Genomic DNA, 24597 nt, shown 5'->3' on the forward strand with positions numbered 1-24597 from the left:
ATAGTTTCCAGTCTTTCACTGAGAGCTCATTTTGGCCATCTTTCCTTCACTCACCCAACTCTAAAAGTATTTTTGTTTTTTGCTAAGAGCTTATTTTTCTTGCCTCTCCTAAGTTAAAAACATATTGAAGACAAAGTGTATTTAATGTTTGGATTCTTCAATGTGCACAACATTGTCTTTTGTCTATATTCAGTGCCAATCATATTAGTAGAGGGTATGTTACTCATTTGTGGCGTTATGAGGAATGTGTGTGTAGAGGTGGGTTGGGGCCATTCAATGAGTGGTCTTGTTTGTGCCTCTGGAGCCTGGATTTTGTTACGTAGGAGTAGAAATCCTTAAGTGCAGAGAAGTAACAGATTTGGGCTTTTAGAAAGAAAACTGTAGCTATGGGATGGTAGATAGGTTGGCACGTAGACTGGAGCAGTGGTTTCCAGTTCTGAGGGCACCCCAGAATCACCTGGGACCTTCTCAAAAAACCCCACACAGAGGGAAGTGAGCAGAGACTTGAATAGGGACTTCAACAAGCTTTGGTGACACGAATTCCTTTAGTAGCAGGTACGAGCAAGGGTATAGGGCAAGAGGAATTCCCATGCTCTGCTCAAAGGAATCTTAATTAGAGGTTGGGGACAAAATTGGCTAACAGTGTGTGTGCGTGCGTGTGTGTGTGTGTGTGGTGGCCTTACAGAGCTGCCCCATTACCCAGATAGTCCGAGACTGCACGCAGAAGAGCAGCAGGACTGCGGCTCTCAGAGCACTGAGAGCTCTCCAACCTGAGGAGACCCAGTGGCTCTCCTGAATGCAGGCCTCACGCAAAGCAGAACAGGGAAAGTCTGCACAGGGGCAGGCATGGATAGGATGAGTGCCTAGCCACACATTCGCGGGTAAGTCAGCTTTCCTTGGCATTCACCCTGATCTCTGTGTTGTGCTGAGTTATCCTCTCCCTGAGGCAGTGAACATGGAACGCGCTAGCCACCTTGGTTGGGGGGGTGGGGGGGGTGGGGGGAAGGGTACCATGAATTGGATGGAAAGGCTTTCATTGTTATTGCAAAATATCCCACTACATACAGGTCTTTCAACAAAAAAAACTTCTGCCCAGTGAAACCCCCAGCTAATGCCCTATCACTGTCTTTCTCTTCATAGCTAAGAATCTTAAAAACAAAAAGAGTTCCCTTTTATTGAGAACCTTCGCTCTGTTCATTCTTCATGTGCAATTTGTAATTTGACTTCTACCTCCAACCCCATTCCCATTCGAACTGTGTCTCCTGAGGTCAGCAGTTGTCTCTTCCCTTGTCTTCCACGAGATCACCTTCTCTTTTCATCCAGCATCTCCAGTTCTTCCCTCTGAGCTCCTTTTGGGTACAACTCTGCCTCTGGATGACTTATTAGTGTTCCCCCAAGAGGTTCATCCCCATCCCTCTTTTCACTTTATACTCTTTCCTGGGAAATCTCATCCACATCCAAATCTGGAGCTCAATCTGGAAAAAAAATGTAAGAGTCTATAACAACTCTTAGGTCAAAGGGGAGATTTTAGGACAATGAAATTGAAAACTTCTGGAAAGCAGCTATAATGGAAATGAGATATGAAAATGGAAATGACATTAGAATCCATGAGATACAACCAAAGAAAACTCATGAATGACTATATGAAACAAAATAAAAGCATAAGAAAATGAATAGAATATTCAATTCAAAAAGCTAGGGAAAAAGAGTAAGCTGAGAGAAAGCGGAAGGGAGGGACTGGTGACGATAAAAGCGTAATGGTGTTGGGAAACAGCGAGACGTTAGGGACTAATAACTAAAATGAAAGGCTGGTTCTTTCTGAAAGGTTAAAAAAAGAAAAGTCACTGGCAATTCTTTTTTTTTTTTTTTTTTTGAGAAGGCACGAAAAGGCACCAATGACTAGGGTGAAATAACAAAACAGAGGAAATTTAAACATATCATGAGAGTATTTTGTACAATACTATACAAGCAAATTTGAAATTCTAGCTGTAAAGGGCAACTTTCTAGTAGAATATAATTTGTCAAAACTTGTATACCTGGACTGGAACACTTATTATCATTAAGCTGTCGATACTCCCCAAATCAATCAACTGATTGAACATAATCCCTATCAAAATCCCAGCTGCCTTTTAAATTTTTTTTCAGTAATCGATAAGCTAATCCTAAAATTTATATGGATTGCATGGGACCTAGAATAGCCACAAACAATTTCAAAAAGGAAGACCAAAGTCGAACTCATACTTCCCAATTTCAGTATTAAAAAAAGCTATAGCTGGGGCACCTGGGTGGGTCAGTGGGTGGGCGTCTGCCTTCAGCTCAGGTCATGATCCCAGCATCCTAGGATCTAGCCCTTCTTCTCCTCCTCCTGCTCCCCTGTGTGCTTGTGTTCCCTCTCTCGCTAGCTCTGTCAAGTAAATAAATAAAATCTTTAAAAAAATTTTTAAAAATAAACAAAGCTATAGTAAGACTCTGTGATACTGGCATAATGGCGTGAAGCTGCTACCCATGTACTTCAATGGAACAGAGTTGAGAGTTTGGAAATAAACCTTTACGTTTATGGTCAACTGATCTTCAGTGAAGTTGGCAAGTCAATTCAATGGAGAAAGAATAATCTTTTCACCAAATGGTGCTAGGATAGCTGGATATTTCCATGCAAATAAATGAAGTTGGTCACCTGCCACATACCATACACAAAAATTATCTCAAAGTAGATAAGAGACCTAAACTAGGACCTAAAACTATAAAACTCTAGAAGAAAACATAGGTGTAAGTCTTTGTGACCAAAGATTAGTCAGTGGTTTCTTAGATACGACACCTAAAGCACAAGTAACCAAAAGAAAAAAAATAGATGCATTGGACTAAATCAAAATTAAAAACTTGTTTTTTACCATAAAGAAAATAAAAAGTCAGTCACAGAAGGGCAGAAAATATTTGCAAATCATATATCAGCATCCAGAATATACAAAGAGCTCTTACAATTCAATAATAAAAATACAAATAACTCAATTAAAAAGTGGATAAAGGATTTGAATAGACATTTCTCCAAAGAACATATTTAATGGCCAATATACACATGAAAATATGCCAAACATCATTAGTTGTTAGGGGAATACAAATCAAAACCATAAAGAAATACTACTTCAGATCCACTAGGGTTGCTATAATTTTTTTTAATGTAAAATAAAGAATGTTAGTGAGGATATAGAGAAATTAGAGCCCTCATATGCTGCTGGTGGGAATGTGAAATGGTATAGCCACTTTCGGAAACAATTTTGTGGTTCCTCAAGAAGTTAAAACACAGAGTTACCATATGAGCCAGAAATGTCATTCCTGGGCATATACCCAAGAGAGATGAAAAATTATGTTCACACAAAAACTTGTACATGAATGTTCATAGCAGCATTATTCCTAATAGCCGAAAAGGAAAAACTCAAGTGTCCATCTGCTGATGAATAGATAAACAAAATGTGGCATATCCATAAACCGGAATATTCTTCAGCCACAAAGGGGAATGGAGAACTGACACATGTTACAAGGTGGGTGAACCCGGGAGACGTTATGCCATATGAAAGATGCCGGACACAGAAGGCCATGTGTAGTATGACCCTTCTCGGAAATGTCCATAGTAGGCAAATCCATGGAGAGGACAGTTGCTAGCGATCCTGAGGAGGTGAGGGGAGGGGGGACGAGGAGGGACTGCTAACAGGTTAGGATCCTTTCTGGGGTGATGGAACTGCTCTAGGATTAGGTAGTGGTAGTGGCTGCTTACTATTGTGAATTTACTAAAAATCACTGAGTTATAGACTTCAAAAAAGTTAAGTGACAAAAAAATAAAGCAAAAGAAATGAACAAAAACTGGATCCCAGTAAAGATAGAAAATCTAAATGTACTAATTTCCATAGAATCGATAGGGAAGTTTTCAAAGAGCTCTTTCACCGAAAGACATCCATCCAGATGCTTTCATGGGAGAATTCTATCAAACCTGAAAAAAACTTTTGTACCAAGTTCTTCTAGAAAATAAGAAAAGAAGGGAAAGTCCAAATTCTTTTTCTGAGATAAGTATAATACAGATAACAACAACTTAATTTAAAAAACCCTCCAGAACAATCTTACTTATGAATATCTATATAAAGATTATAAGTGATATGCCAGCACCAAAATGCAAGATCATATTAAAGCAAAATGGGATTTATTCCAGGAATGAAAGAAGAGTACTATGTTGGGAAGTGTATTAATATATTTAATTATATTAATAGATCCGAGAGGAAATAGCGTAGAATCATCTCTATAGACACGCAAGAGACATTCAACAGAATTCAACACACGTTCATAATTTTAAAGACTCAATATGTCGGAGTTCTGCGGAGAAACAGAAGCAGTCGGATATGTCTGTATCATCTATACCTACATCTGTATCTGCGTCTGTATCTATATATTTATATATAGAGAGAGGGGAAAAGGCGATTTATTATAGGGATTGGCTCACGTAATTATGGAGGCCAAGAAGTCCCATGAGCAGTGTGTGTAAGCTGGAGAACCAGGCGAGAGCCATTGAGTCTGCGTCTGAAAGCCTGAAATCCAGGGGAGCTGATGGTGTCAAGTCTGAGTCCAAAAGCCAGAAAATCAGGAGCACCGATGTCCAGGGGCAGGAGAAGATGGATATCTCTGTTCAAGCAACGACAGCAAATCTGCCCTTCTTCGGCCTTTTTTTTCGTACTCAGATCCCCAGTCAGATTAGATGATGCCCACCTGCATAGGTGAGGGCAATCTCCTTTACTCAGTCCACCATTCAAGTGCTAATCTCTTCTGGAGACAGCCTCACAGACACACCCAGTGATGATATTTACCAGCTCTAGGGGCATCCCTGAAGCCCAATCACATTGACACATAAAATTAACCATCACACTCAGTAAAGCAGATCTGGAAATATGTATATCTTCACGTGAAATATGTGTATCTTAGCCTAAAATCCAGTTTGTTTGTTTCTTTTTTCTTAAGATTTTGTTTATTTATTTGACACAGAGAGAGAGGGAGGCAGGCAGAGGCAGAGGGAGAAGCAAGCTCCCCGCTGAGCAGGGAGCCTGATGCAGGGCTCGATCCCAGGACCCCGGGATCATGACCTGAGTCAAAGGCAGATGCTTAATAACTGAGCCACCCAGGCATCCCTCTAGTTTCTTTCTTAATGAGGAAGGACAGTCAACATTTCTGTTAAAGTTAGGAACAAAATGAGAATACCCATATTTGCCATTATTATTTAGTTTTTTTTTTTTTTTTTTAAGTAGACTCCATGCCCAGCATGGAGCCCAACCCGAGGTTTGAGCTCACAACCCTGAGGTTAAGACCTGAGCTGAGATCAAGAGTGGGACGTTTAACCGACTGAGCCACCCAGGCGCACCAAATTTAGTATTGGAGGTTTTAGCTAACACAAAGAGGTAAGTCAGGATGGAGGCATAAACATTGGACATGACATGGTAGAAGGTAGAAAAGATAGACGAGAGAAGGAGCAGTGTTCCCGTTCGCAGATATGAAATCTCTAGAAAACCCAAGAGACCCAATGGAAGAATTACCTCAGGAAAAAAAAAAAGTCTGATACATAGTAGTAGGAAATAAAACTAATACACAGGAATCAAGAGCCTTCAACTATACAATGACCACCCATATATAGGTGATATATAATGGAAGATAAGAAAGACCCATCTACAAGCTGAAATTTATAGACATAAAAAAATTACAAATGCTAGCTTAGGGAAACCTGAAAGATCTAAAAATAGATGAACAAATGGAAAGACATACCATGTTTTTTGGACAGGAAGACTTGAACTCCTAAAGATGTCAAGTAATCCTAAATCAGCTTACAAATTCAACACAGCCACAGTTAAAATACCAGTTTCTGGAGATACACAAGTGAATTTCATGTTCATATGAAAAATAAGTACGCAAGAATAGCCAGGAAATTGTTAATAAAGAAGGGAAAGGAGGCGAGTTTAGCTTTCTTTGAGAACAAAACATTACAGATCCTTTACACTGAAAAGAGTGTGGCATAAAAGACAATGAAATAGAACAGAAACTCCAGAAATACTCCCGAGTGCATGCGGAGAGTTCCCTCATGAAATGGGGGAGAAGTCAGTTACTGCTGGTTTCGGCTCAGGTCGTGGTCTCGGGGTGGTGAGACCGAGCCTTGTGTTGGGTTCTGTGCTCATTGCCCATCAGTCTGTTTGAGATTCTCTTTCCCTCTGCCCCTCATCCCTTTTGTGCCTTTTCTCTCTCAAATAAATAAATAAATCTTTAAATAAATGTGTGTGTGTATATATATATATATGAATTTCTTTATGAACTTGGAATGGGGAAAATGACTCGCAACAAAATCCTAAAGTTAAAAGATTGACACACTCAGCCTCATCACAAAAATTTCAAGCAAAAATACCTTCAAAAAAAAAATCAAGAGATGAACGACTATCTGAGAAAACGTTATATTAAAAATGGCTAATATCTCTGAGGTGTAAAAATGTTAAGTCTTTAAAAATATCTGATTAACCAGAACTCTCCATTCTTTGACCATAGAGAAAAAGGCATAAATTATTATTTAAAAATAAACATTTTATTTCAAAATTTTTAAATAAAAGTTATTTTAAAACTTAATCTTCTCAGTGTTTCTAAAAACATTGTATTTTGAAATTAATTTTAGAGATACAGAAACAAAAAACAGTGCCGAACGTTCCTGTGTCTCCTTTGCCCACCTTCTCCTAATGGTCACATCCTAACTAGACGTTGCACGATTACCGAAGCGAAGATCTGGGATTTTCACCGGCTTTCCCACTGCTGTCCGTTCTCCCTCCAGGAGCCAAGACGGAATCCTGGTCACGTTTAGTTGTCAAGGCTCTTCAGTCCTCCAACCCGTGACTGTTCCCCAGTGTTTCTCTTTTGTGCCGTTGGTACTTTTGAGAAGTGCTGCTCAGTGATTTTGTAGCGCACCCTCGGTTTGGGCTCATCTGATGTGCTCTTGTGCACACATCAAGGTGATGGCATTTTTAGCAGGAATACCGGAGGAGTGATGTTGTATTCTTCTCAGAGCATCATGTCAGGAGGTTCTTGATGGGATTAGGTCTCGATTACTGGTGATGTTAACCTTGTTCACTTGCTTAAGTTTTCCCACTATGAAGTTATTATTTTTCCCTTGGTAACTAGTAAATAGCTTGGGGGAGATACTGCAAGATTTTGCAAAATATCCTTTCTCCTTAAACTTTGCCCACAGATTTTAGCATTCATTGATTGATCTTACTTATAACAACGGTTACTGTCGTGTTTGCCAAACGGTGTTTCAGTGTTATTTTGTAAAAAGAAAGCTCCAGGACAGTGAGCTTTTTGTTGGTTGTGTTTAGACAGTGAGCAGCCATTTGGTAATACAGAACTTGGAATTATTTAGACCTTTCACAACAATGGAAAATGTTTTAGTTAATGAATCTAGTAAACATTTATTAAACCCTTATTATAACCAAAACATCCATGAGAAATAGGCAAAAGCCACGTTTGTTTTGTTCCGCATCCGGGTCTTTTTCTCTGCCACTGCTTTTCACCTCAAATCACACTAACCACCTTGATTCGTCCTAAGATGACGTTATTGCAAAGAGTGCTGAACAGAACCTCAGGAGTCAGGCAGTGGACCCTCCTTCCCGTTTTGCCCCATATACTGGTTACGTTCTGGAGCGTGAGTCAAATGCCTTCTCCAAGTGCTAGTTTCCTGATTTTTAAAATGGGGACTATAATATGGATGGATGTGAGAATTAAATGAGTGAATACAGATGAAAGTTCTTTTTAATTGAAAGGCATTTCTCAAACTGTAAAGTGTTCTACAAATTCATGTATTATTCGACAGATATATACCGAGTCCCTATTATATGTGAGTTCCTTCTAAGTGTTGGAATGTAGCAATGAAGGACCTCTGTCCACATGGAGCTTATATTTTATTTTATTTTATTATTTTATTTTATGTATTTTTTTTAGAGAGAGAGCAGGGGAGGGGGATGGGAGAGGGAGAGAGAGAATCTTAAACAGACTCCCCACTGAGCACGGAGCCTGACACAGGGCTCCATCCCACAACCCTGAGATCATGACCTGAACTGAAATCAAGAGTTGGCCAGTGCACCAGCTGAGCCCCCTGCGGCTTGCATTTTAGAAGGAAGAAACAGACAATATACCAGGGAACAGATTTTAGATAGTGATAGTGCTATCAAGTAAATAAAACAGGACAGTGTTATAAAATGCTTAAGGAAGGTAGAAGGGGATGATGCATTAGCGGATGGGGGCATGGCGAGGTGGGAGGAAACTCTATGATAGACCTCTGATCAGGGAAAGTTTTTCTGGAGGTCATTTTTGAGTTAAGATCTTCAAGATTGGAAGGAGCCAGCCATGTGAAGAACTGGGGGGAGAGCGAATATAAAGGTCCCCTTAGCGTGTGGGAGCGGCGACGCGGGCGCTGGAGACCAGGGTGTGAGACCGAGTCAGGGAGATTGGCAGGTCCACACCAGGTAGAGCCCCACAGACGTTATCAGTGCTGTGGGAAGCCACCAGAGGGTTCTATCATTTTCATTTTTTTAAAAAAGATGGTTCTGATGGCTGGGAGAGTAGGTGCAGATGGCTGGTGAGAGCCGAGACAGTGACTACATGTGGGTGACTTCCGTGGTCCGGGTGAGATGTGGTGGCCAGAAAACGGTGGTGGTGGTAGGCGTGTAATAGTCATTACGGTTATTGTTATGGGCCCGATGTGTCCCCCAGAAGTGATGTCCCTAATGCCCAGCACAGCCGATTACAACCTGATTTGGCCAGAAGGTCTCTAGAGAGGGGATTGAGGTAAAACAAGTACCGTAGGGCGGCCCAGATCCAGGCTGACTGCAGTCTTATAAGAAGCAATCTGGACGCACCTAGACCCCAGGGACGCGTGCACACAGAGCACAGTGTGAGGACACGGGGAGAAGGGGCCGTCTGTGCCCCGAGGGGAGAGGCCTCAGAAGAAACCCACCCTGCCGCGGCCTCCAGCCTGGCCTCCAGAGCTGTGAGCAAATAAGTCCCTGTTGGGTCAGCTCCCGCAGGCTGTGGCGGCTTGTTGGGGCTGCCCCAGCAGGCTAATGCAGTCGTGAGAATAATGATGGTGGGGAGATTTCTTCCTAGCGGTTACCACTGCCTGACACTCGTGCGTGGACTTGTGTGTGCGTGCTTTCTCCCCCACTTGGCTGTCCAGGGTAAAAGTAAAGATGCCACTAACTTACTTATTATCTGTGTGGCATCCGATAGTTCATAGAGCTTTTTTCTGAGATACACAGGAGACGAGTTCTTCACTTGGGGGCTGCAAACTCTAGCACATAGGACGGTAGGAGAAATAACACCGTAACAAGTTAAAACCCAGAGCTTTATGGAAAGCATCTTTTAGCAGTGGAAAAATGATCCTCACTTGATTAGAGGGCCCTTAAGGAAAATAAGCCTTTTTTTTTGAGTAGGGCTCTTGCCTGAATAAGGAGGGTTAGCCATTTTTTCGGTTTCATTTCACAGCTTTGCAAAAGAAGATCCGTCTGTGAAAACACCCTCTGTGAGGACAAGGTCTTCCTTTTGTTGTCTGCCCTGCCGTAAACAGTACCTGGCACATGGCAGTGTTTGGCAAATATTTATGAAATAAATGAAAATCATTTTCAAATCCTGCTTTTCTTCCTTCTTAGACAGTTTTGAATTGCTTTCAACATTCCTTTTACTTAGCTGAATATCAGCTTTTCCATAGAGGAGGTAAAGTGTTTTGCCTGCTCTTTTCCTTGGAGTTGGGTCCATTGTCCTGAGTCAGGTCTTCACTTAGAATGGTTTTGACCTTAGACTGCCCTTAAATGGAGGACTCACCACCTAGCTCCGTGGCACTGGCGCCACCTCGTGTCAGGAACGTGATACTGCACCCGCCGAAGGCCTGCGGGGGACCAGCCTGGGCCTGGTCCCACTTGCTGTGCTTGAATTAAAGGGAGATGCCTCTATTGGGCGACTTACTGGGACTCGTGTTCTGAAGCGACTTTGTCCCCATGTTTACTACGTTACATACAGTGCCAGTGCAGAAACAGATTCTTAGCATCGAACCATAAAGGCCTCTGGAGTTGCTTTGTAGTTCTTATTAGTGTAAGATAATATCCACTCCAGCAAAGGGAATGGCTCTGCAGACGTTAGACTTTGTATGAAACAGTTGATTTAATTGAGGTGTCATCAATTAAAAAAAAAAGAAAATCCCATGAAATTGATTTAAAAGAAAAAAAGTTTTCCAAAGGAAAAATGTGTTTTTGTGTTTGTGTTTGTTTACATGGAGTGTATTTAATTTGTGTCCTGTATGCAGGGCAGAACACTGAGTGGGTTGTTCGGAAGATGAACCTGTCTAGGGACCCGGGGCCAGGAGCTGTCTGAACGGAGTGGTTGGGTCTCAGGGAATCAGTGTTGGATCCACACCATGCTGACTTGGAACCGGCTCACAAGAGCTGATAAGTTCTGAGGAATTCTGCAAGCCGGTGTTACAGACTCACTACTGTAAAAAGTAAATTGCATGAACTTACAAGGAAATCATATTCAAAACCCAAGGCGCTCCCTTGGGCAGCGCTTACAGTGACATTGGACGGACGCAGAGATTAGCTTGACCCCCACACGAGGACAACACGCAAACTCATGAAGTCATCTATACTTTTTCAGGTTGTTCTGTATAAAATGCAGCAGGAATGTGTTTGTGAGCAATGAAAAGTTACTAAATACTCAAAGTTGACCTCTTCTAATTGCAGTACCATGTTTTACTCTGACTTACGCGTGTGAGGCTGTTAGTACACGCGTGCGGGGGGAGGGGGCGCAGGCTGTGGCGTGCTGGGGCCCAGGGGGCATCTCTCCCCACCTCCTCCCCCAGCTCCGGCAGCTTGAAGTTGGCCCCTGGGGTCTGTGGACTTGATGGAAATGCAAATGCTGCTAATCAGGGCTTTTCCCTCCTGAGGAGCCCGTAGGTCAGAGCACACCCACCATTGTACACAAATGACTTTGTTTCTGCCTTTTCTCCAAGCTCTCTTCCAAAATCCGGACAAAAAGACTTCGGAAGGAATTACTAAAATTCAAAAACTATTTTAGTTTTATTTCACTACATTGACTTCAGGAAGTTTCTAACTGATTGCTTTAAAAGGTTACTTTAATCATTGTAAATATTTTAATGATTTAATAATGTTACAATCGTTGTAAAATTTAGTCTATTATTTTTTTAAGATTTTATTTATTTTAGAGAGAGAGAGAGCATGAGCAGGGGGAGGGGCAGAAGGAGAGAGTGTGTCAAGCTGACTCCATGCTGAGTGCCGAGCCTGATGTGGGGCTCGATGCCAGGACCCTGAGATCATGACCTGAGCTGAAATCCAGAGTCAGATGCTTAATGGAGACACCCGGGCGCCCCTTAAAAGTTACTTTAAAATAATTTTCAATCATTTCACTTGATTCAAATTCCCATTTAGAAGTGAAATAGGTTAATCAGCCCTAATGTGGTGTGTAATTATGTCGCTTTATTTCCTAGTTTTGTTTAATGTTCCAGTTGTCTACTATCTTTGTTATTTCTTATTTCTGAACTTCTGTCTTTTATTTTCATCGTGAAGATTTGGAATTTCTAATCCTTGTCTCTGAAAGCTACAGTTTCGCCTCCTTCTCCCCTTTTCCTTTTCGGTTCTCCTCCTTTCTAGCCCCCGTCCCTTTCTCAGGAGCTCATGGCCTCATGGTTTTCTGGCCTCCTGTTCTCTCTTGCCCTTTCTTCTCTCCGTTTTTCTTAGCACACTCACTGCTCCTGAGGCTGAGGTTAGCTCCGTGGTTTCTTCCTTTATGGCCAGGACCCCAGCCTCATCCTGGCACCATCTGGGGTTCTGGAGGCCCATGTGACCCCTTCGCCTGCATTCCTGTGTTCTTGGCATCAGAATCCTAACGCCAGAGGAGCTCTTGGGATTGTCCCTCCGGCCTTGTATTTCGGAACCTGTAAGAACAAGAGGAGCTCAGAAGCGGTTTTGCTTCTCGTGTAATTTCCCTCCCCTCCCTCCTCTTGCCGGAGCTGGTCACGGTCACCATGCTGCCTTCCTCCGTGGGGTCAGGGACGAACGGGGCTCTGTCTTCTCCAAATACTTTTACCTGTTCTGAAGCCAAAATGATAAATGGTATATGCCTGATTATTTTAAATAGTTTATATGAGGCAGGGTTTCTGTTATCACTTCTTACTACTTTGGTTCTCATTCCAAATGTGCTTATCTTGTTAGTTTGTTTTTAAAGTTCGTTTATTTTTTGTAATCTCTACATCCAGTGTGGGGCTTGAACTCGTGACCCCAAGATCAAGAGTCTTGTGCTCTAACGACTAAGCCAGCCAGGTGCCCACTTCTTGTTTGTTTTGTTTTTAATGAAAACTTTTAAACAATTTCACACTTACAGACAAGAGTAGGAGTGGCCCACGGAACTGTTGTGCGCGGTCACAGAGATGCGCCAATTATGAACGTTTGGCCGCATTGGCTTTTGCCTGTGTTCTCTCTTTTATAATCTGTACACATACGTAGTTACACTGTATACACATTTACACATTTTATTATTATTTTAACTTTGCAGGGCTATTTGAGAATAAGCTGTGGACATTACGACCTTTTCCCCCAAATACTCCAGTGTATATCTTTAAGAACTAGAACATTCACGTCCATAAGCCACAGGTGTGTGTGTGTAATACAATCTTAGAATCAGAGCAGCTGGGGAGAACTTTAAGAGCGCACTTGGCTCCTTCCCCTGCTTCTTGCAGGTAAATTCTTATAGTACAAAATGGCTCTTTTCCAGGAGTGATAATCCCAGGTTCCCCCAGGGAACCCCCTGGGGTTCCCCCACGTGACATAAGTGTGGGAGGCGCCCAGGCAGGGACCCTTCTGAGGACATGCACGTGTGGCCCACCTAAACAAAGAGACCAACACTGTGCTGAGCGTGACCTGACCTGCCGGCCAAATCTGCCCCCCGGGTCATCAGTTTTGAGCCCTGGATCTTTCTTCAAGGTTCCCGTAGGGTGGAGCCTCGGCTTGCCTCGGTACAGTCAAGCCCTCCTGTACGTCTCCTTCCTTGACCGGGTTTCCGAGAGGCAGTGGCGCGCAGGGGTGAAGAGGGTGGGTCCCACGGTCACGACTTACTGGGATCCCGGGGAAGTCAGCTAACCCTTCGGTGCCCCCGTTTCCCTCATCGGTAGAATGCTAGTAGGCGGTCCTCCCAGGGCTGTCGTCAGGTGTGAGTGGGTAAAAATCTTTGAAGCGCTTGGGAGCAGAGCCAAACCCTGCGTGTCTGTGTGTGGCCAGCGCTCCCCTGCAGTGTGCCCGTGGGGTCTGCGGGGACGGCTCCTTCTCCAAGTCCCAGAGGAGCTGTCGGTTCCCAGCCAGAAGGTCAGCTAGTCCGCTGTCTCATGGTCCTGCCACCTGGTCGGACCTGCAGCCCCGGCCCCCTGCTCCTGGGTGGTCACTGCTGGAACGCTGGGCTGTGTGTGGCCCCGGGCAAGTCACTGAATATCCCAGGGTTGTCTCCTTGTCTGTGAGATGGAGAGAATGAGCCCCCCCCCCTCCCCAGGGGCTGTTGCGAGGAGTAGAGGCATCCATGGAGACCTAGTGTGAGCTGGGTGAGGGCTGGCCAGGAGCTGCAGGTGCCCCTCCAGAGCTGCCACTTGTCCCCCCGCCATCCATCCCCCCTGCAGGTGCCTTCTCTCTGTCCAGACCTGAGCTACTTCTCTCAGGCTCCAGGAACGGTTTTAACAGTGAGGTCGTCCTGCAACCAGGGGTCCAGGCCGGGGGCAGTTGAGGGGCCGTGGGAGGCAGGAGTGGGGAGGCTCACGGAGGCAGGATAGACTGAGTGATTGGCAGGGAGGTCCGCGGAGCAGCTGGGCCTGGAGGGGACGGTGGGCAGGGGGCTGACAGGTGCAAGAGGAGTAGTGAGAACAAGGGCTGGGGAGGCCAAGGAAGCGGAGGGAGCATGCGTGGAGGTGGCTGGGCACCTCTCAGAAATGTCTTAAAGATCAGGAAGGAAGATGTCTGAGTATTTCGGGGCGACAGGGGAGGCAGCTAGTAGAGGACAGGATGAAGATGCCCAGTGGGAGGCAGGCGTGTCCAGGACGAGAAACACGGCAGATGGGCTTACGAGTGCACTTAGGAGGAAGGAGAGGGAGAGCCAGAGCGGGCTGGCTGGCTGGCTGCCGCGTGAGCACGCAGAGAGAGGTGTTGTTGCAAGCCAGGAGGAGGCTTCTCCGCAGACCCTGGCCCCACCACGCCTCGGCCTTGGGCTCTGCAGCGTTGGCCCTGTGCGCGGTAATGCCGTGCTGTCGTCCGCGAGGCCGGGGTGCGGGCTCAGTCCCCACAGCCCCGGCAGGTGCTAGGAGGCCTAGCGGCGGGGCCCAAACCGCCTGCGTCTGTTCGGGGAAGCAGGGGACAGGTGCGTCCGCGGTGGGGAGCTTGAGGCAAGAGATGATGGATGGCTGAGTCGAGCGAGCAGGGTGGAAAGTTAAGGGGCCCGGAATCTAGGATAGGGTAACTGGCTACTTTGAAGGGTTGACTGGGAATACTGAGCAGCTGCGTGCTGGAGAATTAACTGCTAAACGCAGCTCGCGGGCCAGTTTGTAGGGAACAGGTGCGCTCGAGTTATCGTATTGTTCCTTAGGCTGCTGTGGACTCACCAGCTGAAGATGCTTTGTCTTTTCCTCTTAATGGCCGTCAGGACTTCGTGCTTTAGGGCTAGAGAGAAGCAGCTTGGTGCCTGGGGGACACGACGCGAGCTTTGTTTTCTGTGGTCTCCCTCAGCGGAGTGAGACAGTCTAGCTGGATTCACTCAGAAGAGGTGACGAGGGTGAAGGGTCCTTCAGAGCGGAGCTGAAAGGGAGAGAGAACTTTCTAGGCTGAAAGGAAGGACCAGCCACCCTCTGACAGGGAGCAGCCTGCCGGTGGTGGTGGCAGGACCTGGGGACGGGGGAGGCTGTGTGCATACTGAGCGCCCCTCGAGAGCCAGGCCCTGTCCGGCCCTCTCGGCCCTGGCCCAGGCCCATCCGTATCCAAGCACCAACACCTTTCTGGTCCTACAGAATCTTCCTTGACCCCATGTCCCCTCCAGACATCTCTTCCTCCCCTTCACTTCACATGTCCATCCTCCTGGACCCAGTGCAATCAGATTCTCCGCCACCTTCGACGGCAGCTTACCTCGTCAAAAATCACCACTGATCTCCTTTCCTAAATCCAGTAGGTGTTCTCAGAACTTACTCGACCTTTCAGCAGCATTTGACACCAAGATGACGCCTACTGTCCCCATGTTTCTCCTTAGCTCCCTTGACAGGCCCTCTGCGGATCTGCGAAGTTCTCGCCTGGCCCTCCGTGGCCCCTTCCTCCGGGTCTAACACAGCTCGTGTTCCTTGGACTGCTGGGTCAGGGCCGGTCTCTGGAGGTTTCTTGCTGGACCCCTGGCTGGTTTCTCCCCGCCAGCACAGTCTTCTCAGAGGGGCTCTCTTGCTTTGTTCCCAGAGCTGTCTCCCGCCCAGACCTTCTTCCCACTCACGCTGTCGCAGGTGTCACGTCTGGGGGTGGATCGTGCCCCACCCATTAGCTAGTGCCTTATCCTTCCCATGTCCTGGGTGTGGGCAGCGACAAAGGGCTCGTTCCAAGCTGGTTGACAGGTTCTCGGAGAGGCACATGGGGGATCGATCCCCTCGCTGACACAGCACAAAGTAATTCTACTTTCCTCTCCGCATACCTCTCTTCTCACAGGCTGACTCATGACGGCAGCTATTCCTAGCCGTTTCCAGAAATAGCGGTATTGGATTTATAATTTAAAATGTTCTAGTAACCATGTTAAAGATAAAAGAGAAACAGGTAAAATTAATTTTAATGCTATGTTTTATGCAACGCCGTGTGTCTAAAATATTGTCATTTTAACATGTGTCTGTTGAAAAAATATCAGTGAGATATTTGACATTCTTTTTTCATACTCGGTTTCTGAAATCTGTGTGTATTTTACACTTACAGCCTGGTTTCACTTGGGCTGGTCACATGCCCAGTGCTCAGTAGTCAGATGGAGGTAGAGACCACTGTCCTGCAGGCATGCCTGCAAGGGCTTCCAGGACCCCCCCCTCCCCGGGTCATGCAGGGTGACAGCCTTTCCTTGGGTCCCTCTCATTCTGGACTTCCTGTGGTTCTCCGATGCACACAGAGAGGCCTGGAAGATTATGGAGGGGCTAAATCTGTGAATACTGATCAAGACATGTTTTCGTCCCTGTCTCATTAACTATCGGTTCTAACGTATACAGCAGGAGTCTGATGTTTCAATGCTATATTTACTATGGTGGTGGTAGCCGGATTCATGGGACACCTTTAGGGACTTCTTGGAAGTATAGTCCTATAGACTGTTTCAGCGTCTAGTCCCACGATCATGTTCACATCCTGCCTTCATGAAGGATGGGGGCATGAAAAACAGGGCACAAGTGTTAGGACTAAGGTGCTCAGGCAGGTAGGAAACAGGAAGACATGACCCGTTTAGTTGACCCTCCTTTACTGTGAAGGAAATCCAGTAAACGAAAATTAATCCTATCTTCCGCGGTTACTGACCTTTAGTTTTCCTCTTGATACTCATCCTGCAACCTCTTTAAGTGAAGAACCTAGACATTCTTATGTAAAATGTTTCCTCAGTAAAACAGGGAATAAATAGAACACCACCGATATTATCCAGAATGGTAAAGAAATGAAATATTCTAGTTAAGTGAATATTTGTGAAATTAAGTTCCCATTCAAACACTACAACTTTAATAATTTTAAGTGGAACTATTTAATAATCTAACAAATCCTGTCTTAGCATCTAGAGAATACTGAATATAATTCATACTTAGGTCATTTGCTGAATTGAGTTACGTTATTGGGGGGCCGGGGAGTAACTAATATTTACGGAGTGGCTACTCTGCGACTCCAGTATTCATATGATTTCACCCCGAAGGTGTTCCCAGCCCAGCTCTAAGTATTTGGAGGAAGACGCTGTTTCACCCACCGGCCGGGCTCATGCAGCCAGAGATTAGCCTGCCCGGCCTAGCAGGGTGTGAAGCTGGAGTGTGAACTCGAGCGATCCGACAGCAGAGGCCGTGCTTCAGCACAAACCTCTGTCCCCGTTTTACAGATGCAGAAATTGAGGCGCAAAAACAGTTAACTAACTTAAAATCAGCCAGTAAGTGGCTGACATTTCTTTTTCTTACTCTCCCCTCCTTTACGTTTTCTAGAACTTTCTGGGTTTGGGCTAAGGCAGGGCTTGCGTTTGCTAATCAATGCAAACACTTCTTTCTCCTCCATTTGGTTCACTTGTCTGCCTTTTCCTTTCTCCGGAAAGTATCTTCTAGCCTCATGGGGCAGAACTTATCGAGTGACTTTGTTTGCTGGGCTACATCGGCCCTGAAGTCGTTTAGAGAGACACTGTGCTTGCTTTTCGAAGTTTAAATTCTGAAACTATTGACCATTTTTTCCTGCAGAGAGATTGGAACAATTATCAGGTCGCTAGGGTGCTGCCCGAGTGAAGGAGAGCTGCATGACCTGATCGCAGAGGTAAGTGGGCCGGCGGCAGGGCTGCTGCGGTGGGCTCTCTGCTCCCCCTGCTCCTTGTACCTGAAAACCCTTCCCTGCAACTGAGCACGTCCTAAGCTAATGCATGTGCTTGATGAAGACGTTGGTGCCGCTTTGCGGATCGGCCAGCCAGCAGTTCTGCAACAACTCGTATCCGATCTAGAAGAAATGGCTTTGACCAAGTAACGCAATGGCTCAAGTAAGGAGCCCACGTTAGATATTATTTACACTCTTTAAAATTAGTTGAAGAGGGGCACCTGGGTGGCTCAGTCCGTTAAGCATCAGGCTTTTGTTTTGGGCTCAGGTCATGATCTCAGGGTTGTAGGATAGAGCCCTGCATCAGGCTCCGCGCTCAGCAGGGAGTCTGCTTGTCCCTCTCCCTCTGCTCCTCCCCCACGTGAGCTTTCTCTCTCTCTCTCTCTCTCTCTCTCTCTCCCTCCCTCCCTCCCTCCCTCCCTCCCTCCCTCCCTCCTTCTCTCTCAAATAAATAAATCAATAAAATCTTAAAATAGAATTAGTTGGAGAAAGGCCAGCAGATGCAGGGGACTATCTGCAGAGCGAACACTGACAGATGAAAGGAATGTAGTGAAGAATGTCAGTTCAGAGGGGATAGAGCAGGATGTAGAGACTATAAGAAATTTATATTTATTGAGGGGAAATAAAACTAACTTTTGGAACAAGTAGTACACATAATGAAATGATAAGAACTAACTTGACGTTGATTGAGCGGTCTTTCTTTTTTTTAAAAAAATGGTTATTTGTTATGGTGTAGATGAGTCTCTGGAGAGGACTGTCCCATAAAGCAGTGATGAGCAGCCCGAGACCAGAGAGCTTCATGCCCTGTTTGGTTTTCCAGAAAAGCGTCTGGTCTAACATCAAGTGCAGCTTTCAGTTCAACCAAGCAGAGGCCTGAAGGGAACAGAGCTTCCCGGGCCCCCACCAGGAGAAGAATCGTTCAGAGCTGCTCAGCTAGGGGTGTGTGTTTCGGTGGAGGCCAGGCTTCCAGCAGGAGGAGACGGGAGGCAGGCAAGGAAGTGGGATTTGGTTGATTTTTGTGTCCAGCACGGCATTGACTCGGGGTGGGTCACTTAACCTCTGTGTCAGTTTCTCTATGATGATACCTCCTTCAAAGATAAATGAAGTAATGTTTTGGAAGACGGGTTTTGAATCCTAAAGCACTATACACGGTTAAGGAGTGGAAGATTGGAAAGACGGCTCTGTTGCACGCGTATTAGCATCTTGGTAACTAAAAAGCAGGACCGATTTTTCATTAGCATTTTAAAAATATTCAGTAAAGCTCAAAATCTTTACATTGTTTTTCCATTTGGGGATCCAATAAAGCTATTTTTACTCAGAGGAAAAAAAATCTTATTTTTCCTGAGCTGGTCCTCACATTTTTTAAAAAAAAGGTGTTGATCACTGCTTGACAGTGTTTATCGACAAAGCTAGAATTTGTGCTAGGGAAAGAGGAAAGTTGGCGCTGTGGAGCAGATAGGAACTGGGAGATGAATTTGCAGTGAAATCATAATTATTGCATCTAATTCAGTAGAGTAAGTGAAACAGTAAGGAAAAATGCCCCTGGAAAGGATAGAAAAGCAGAACCTTTGGAGCCTAATTCCTTTTGTATATTTTAATCAGCAAACCACAACCTCTGGGCCAAATCCAGCCCACCACCTGTTTTTATAAATAAAGTTTTATTGGAACACAGCTAAACTCATTTATTTACATATTGTCTCTGGCTGTGTTCTCACTACAAGAGTGGAACTGAGTCCTTGTGACAGAGACCATATGGTTTGCAAAGCTTAAAATATTTACTGTCTGGTCCTTTGCAGAAAAAGTTTGCCAATCTTGATCTGTAAGTTTCTCTGCAAAGTAGAATAAACACCCGTCTGAGGTCAGGAGGTCTACCCTCGAGTCCCACAGCTGCCACTCACAGCTCTCAAAGCATGGCTCCTCGCTTTCAAAGCATGGTTCCACAGCCACAGAAGGAAGCCAACGATAATAAAGTGTGTCTTTATGAGGATCAAATCTGATAACTGTGAGGATTCATGTGTCACTTGGGCCCTCAACATATATTTCAGTTTGTCTGCTCTGTAGGTGGCTGTCTACCGAAGCGACCCCGCGGGTTAGAGCAGATCATCACTGTAGATGCTTGGGTCCCAATGTTTTTATTTTGTCTTTGCCCCTTTCTTAGATATATTGATGCAACCTTTGAAAATTACACACACGTTTAGGGCAGTTGGACCAGTAGGGGTCACTGTGCTGTCTAAGCCCTATATGTGTTTTTCTGTCCTTGTGCACAATTTATTCAAATTATATGCTTAAGAAGTTTTGGGCGTGACTGTCCTTTCTGAGGTTTCCCAAATAAGTGAGGGGAACAAAGCACATAGATATTCGTAGGTATCAAATACATTTAGAAAATCTGAGCTCCACATAGTAAAGCTCTAGGGTGAATGTCTTCTTGCTAAGTGCTCTGTAGTAGTTTCAGAAATGAAACTATTTCTGTTTTTTTTTTTTTTTTTTACTTTAAAATGCAATAACATGACAATGCTCTAAAATTCTTTGATAAAACATCAAAACCTGTGTGCCGGTCTCTAGTTGCCATTCCCTTGAGTTTTAGTCCAAGTACGTACTAAATGTCAGCCCCTTGATTCCAAAGAGTGATATGAGATCTGATGTTGCTCTTAAAATAGATCGTTTAAAAGTCACTTGGCCTTGATCCCTGTGCTTCGTATTCTGCGATTACCAAACTGCCCCAAATCTCGGCACATTTGGAATATCACAAAACTCAACAACTGTGGCAAGAGTTAATACCCCAATTTTATTGACATACAGGTTACCAAACAATTCTTCCTTTACTAAGAAGTCAGATCCTTCCAGGATCTTCCGTGTGGGAGCTGGGAGGACATGACAGCGTCTCAGGACCGGTGGGAAGGGTATGGAGAGGTCAACAGTCTTTGAAGTTCAAACCTAAGTGGAATTGTGGAGAATTTAAAGTAACTAGAAAGGAGAACTAAAAGTCGTTTGGAAAATAAGACCTATGTTGGTAAGATTTTGACATTTGTAGAGTGAGTTTTATTTTTTAAAAGGTCAACTCATCAGAAAGGTATATAAATGATAAATGTCTGTGCACCTACTGACAGAGCCGCGGTAGACGTGAAGCAAAAATGGGCAGATGAGAGGAGGAGACAGACAATTCCACCACCATGGAAAGAACTTACAACAGCCCTCTAAATAATTGGTAGAACAACTACCTAAAATGTCAGGAAAGACCTAGACGATCAACCACCAGTCCCTCTGGCCTAATTGATATTAATAGGACATACACCCACAAATGCAAAATAATGTTCTTTCCAAGAGTACATGGGATGTCCAATAGGATGGATTAAGTGCTGGGCCATACAACACATCTCAATAAATTTTTAAAAATTAAAATCATACAGGATATGTTCTCTGATTTTAAAAATGGAATTAAGGGTGCCTGGGTGACTCAGTTAAGCATCTGACTCTTGATTTCAGCTCAGGACATTATCTCAGGGTTGTGAGATCGAGCCCCATGTTGGGCTGTGTGCTCAGTGTGGAGCCTGCTTAAGATCCTCTGTCTCCCTCTCACTGTGTCTCTCCCCACAGTTCATGCTCTCTTTCTTAAAAAAAAAAAAAAAAAAAAAATTAAAATTAAACTAAAAAAATAAAAAATAGAATTAAGTTAGAGATCAATTGAGAATAAGATAATTAGGAAATCCTTTAATATTTGAAATTAAGCAACCTACTTCTAAATAATTCATGAATCAAGGAAGAAATCACAAGGGGAATTAGAAAATATTTTGCCCTGAATGTTAATGAAAATACGGCATGTCTAACTTTGTGGGAAACAGGTAAGCAGTGCTTAGAGACCAGTTTACAACTTTAAATGTTTATACTGGAAAAGAATAAAAGACCTAAACTTAATTATCTAAATTCTCATCTTAACAAGCTGGAAAAAGAAGAGGTACATAGACCCGGTATAAATATAAGAAAGAAAATTACGGGGGCGCCTGGGTGGCACAGCGGTTAAGCGCCTGCCTTCGGCTCAGGGCGTGATCCCGGCGTTCTGGGATCGAGCCCCACATCAGGCTCTTCAGCTATGAGCCTGCTTCTTCCTCTCCCACTCCCCCTGCTTGTGTTCCCTCTCTCGCTGGCTGTCTCTATCTCTGTCAAATAAATAAATAAAATCTTTAAAAAAAAAAAAAAAAAAAAGGAAAGAAAATTACGAAGAACAGAAATCAGTGAAATAGAAGACGGGCAGAGAAAAATCACTGAGAGCAAAATACTAGTCTTTTCAAGTAAAATTGATAGACTTCTAGCTAAGGAGATCAAGACAAATTACCAACATCAAGATTAAAGGAGGGTTTATCATCCTTCAGGCATTTTAAAAGGATAATAAAGGAGCAACTTTATGCTAATAAACCTGGCAACTTAGATGAAATGGACAGATTCCCTCAGACACACAAATTACCAAAACTCACCCAAGAAAACCTGGAGAATTTGAATAGCCCCATATCAATTATGAAAATTTAATTTATAATTAAAAATTTTCCCATAAAGAAAACTAGAAGTTCAGATGGTTTTGCTAGCGAATTCTCTCAAACATTTATGGAAGAAATAGCACTAATCTACACAAAACTCTTTTTGGAAACATCACAAGAGATAACACTAGCGTTACTCTGGTGTCTGCCTTCAGCTCAGGGTGTGATCCCAGGGTCCTGGGATCGAGCCCCACATCGGGCTCCTCCGCTGGGAGCCTGCTTCTCCCTCTCCCACTCCCTCTGCTTGTGTTCCCTCTCTTGCTGGCTGTCTCTCTGTCAAATAAATAAAATCTTTAAAACAAAAACAAAACAAAAGAAAAAAACCGCTAGCATTACTCTGATATCCAAGCCAGACAATCATATTACAAAGAAGAGCAGACCTTACTGACATGGATGTAAAAAGTCCTTAATAAGATTTTATCAAATCAGTTTCAACAATATGTTAAAAAGGATAATACGTCATGAGCAAGTGGAGTTTATTTCAGGAATTTAAGGTTAGCTCAGCATAAATCAATGTACTTTATTACACCAACAGAACAAAGTAGATAGACCATATGATCATTTCAATAAATACAGGAATAGCATTTGGAAAAATTCAATACCCATGGAAGAGAAGAATACTCAGCAAATGAAGAATAAAAGGAAACTTGTCAAGCCTGCCAAGGGCAGCTATGAAAATTCAAGGCTAAAATCATACTCAGTGTTTTTTATCTACAATCACGAATGTGGCACAGATGCTTGCGTTCATCACTCCTACTCATCATTTACTTGAAGTCCTAGCTAGTACAATAAGGTAAGGAAAAATGGTAAAAGATACGAAGTTTGGAAAAGAAAAAGGGAAACTCTGTTTCATACAACATCATTTCTCATGTAGAAAATCCTAAGAGATTCACCAAAAAGCCGCTAGAACTAATACGTGAACTTAGCCAGATCGCAGGCGACATGGTCAACATGAAAAATCAATTGTATTTCTATAATTAGAAACCAACAATAAGAAAAATGAAATAAGTAAACAACGCCATTTAAAAAAGCATAAAAATAGAATAATGAATAAATTTAACAAAATAAAGGCAAGACTTATGCACCACAGACAGCAAACACTGTAGAGAGAAATTAAGAGTTAAAGGGATAGATACACAGGTTTGTGGATTGCAAAATAACATTAAGAGGGCAGTTCTTTGATTAATAGATTCAGTACATTTTCAATCAAAATTATAGCAAGCTTTTTTGAAGTTGATGAGCTGATTCTGAAATTTGGAAAAACAAAGGAGCTAGAATAACCAAAATAATTTTGGAAAAGAAGGACAAGGGTGGACTTTTACTACCTGATTGCAAGATTTACTGTGACAAGTGTGATATTTGTACTGAGAGACCTATAAGCCAATGGAACAAACTGGAGGATCCAGGCATAGAACCATCCTTACATCTTTGACAAAGGTGCCAGAGTAGTTCCACCAAGAAAGGATCATCATTTCCATAAATTGTGTGGGAGCAAATGGGTATCTGAATAGAAAGAAAACAATCTTCACTCTTTTACTCCACATGTACTATCCTAGACCTGAATAGATGAGCTTAAACTATAAACTTCTGGAAGACGACAGAGAGAAAACCATGTGATGTCGGGTCAGCCAAACATTTCTTAGATAAGACACCAAAAGCATGAACCATAAAAAGAAAAGCACAACAATCAACAAATACCTTCATCTATATTAAAAAATTTTGCCCAATCAAATGACACAGTTAAAAACAAACCAGCAAATGCAGATCACAGATTGGGGGAAAATTTTTGCAAATAATTTATTTGACATTGTATCCGGAATATATTAGCATCTGTTTTAACTAATATTAGGAAGGCAAGCCACCCAATTTTTAAACTGGCCAAAGATTTGAATAGACATTTCATAAAGGAAAATGTATTAATGGCCAACAAGCACATAAGAAATGATGAACATTTTACCCATTGGGGAGGATGAAGTGCTTCCATACATACACGAGAATTTAAATTCTGAAAATATTAAATGTTGGCAAGGATTTAGAACAGCTATAACTCACACATTGCTGGTAGGAATGTCACTTTGGGAAACTGTGCCAGTTTCTTATAAAGATAAACATAACACTTATTATACAACCTGGCAATCCTACTGGTAACTATTTACCTAAGAAAAGTGAAAGTCTTTGTCCACATGAAGACTTGTAACCAAATGTTCTTGATAGCATGAGTCATAATAGCCCCAAACTGAAAATAACCTAAATGCCCATCAACTGGGGAATGGATAAATAAATACTGTGGACCACTACTCTACTCAGTGATAAAAAGGAACAAAATATGATACACATGTGACATGGATGAATTTCAGCAAGAACATGTTAAGCAAAAGAAGTCAAACATGGGACTTCCGGGCAAGATGGCAGAGTAACAA

General features: G+C 43.5%; 1 protein-coding gene across 1 annotated transcript in view; it reads left to right on the forward strand.

Annotated features, from left to right (window-relative positions):
- Positions 1–24597, forward strand: part of EFCAB2 (EF-hand calcium binding domain 2) — a 55374-nt gene that overhangs the window by 16098 nt on the left and 14679 nt on the right. Inside the window, exon 3 of the mRNA XM_040634489.1 lies at positions 17522–17594. Coding sequence (XP_040490423.1) covers positions 17522–17594 — 73 coding nt within the window. The remainder of the gene's footprint in view (positions 1–17521; positions 17595–24597) is intronic.

Source organism: Ursus maritimus, unplaced genomic scaffold (genome assembly GCF_017311325.1).
Source record: "Ursus maritimus isolate PB19 unplaced genomic scaffold, ASM1731132v1 scaffold_2, whole genome shotgun sequence".
Lineage (NCBI taxonomy): Eukaryota > Metazoa > Chordata > Mammalia > Carnivora > Ursidae > Ursus > Ursus maritimus.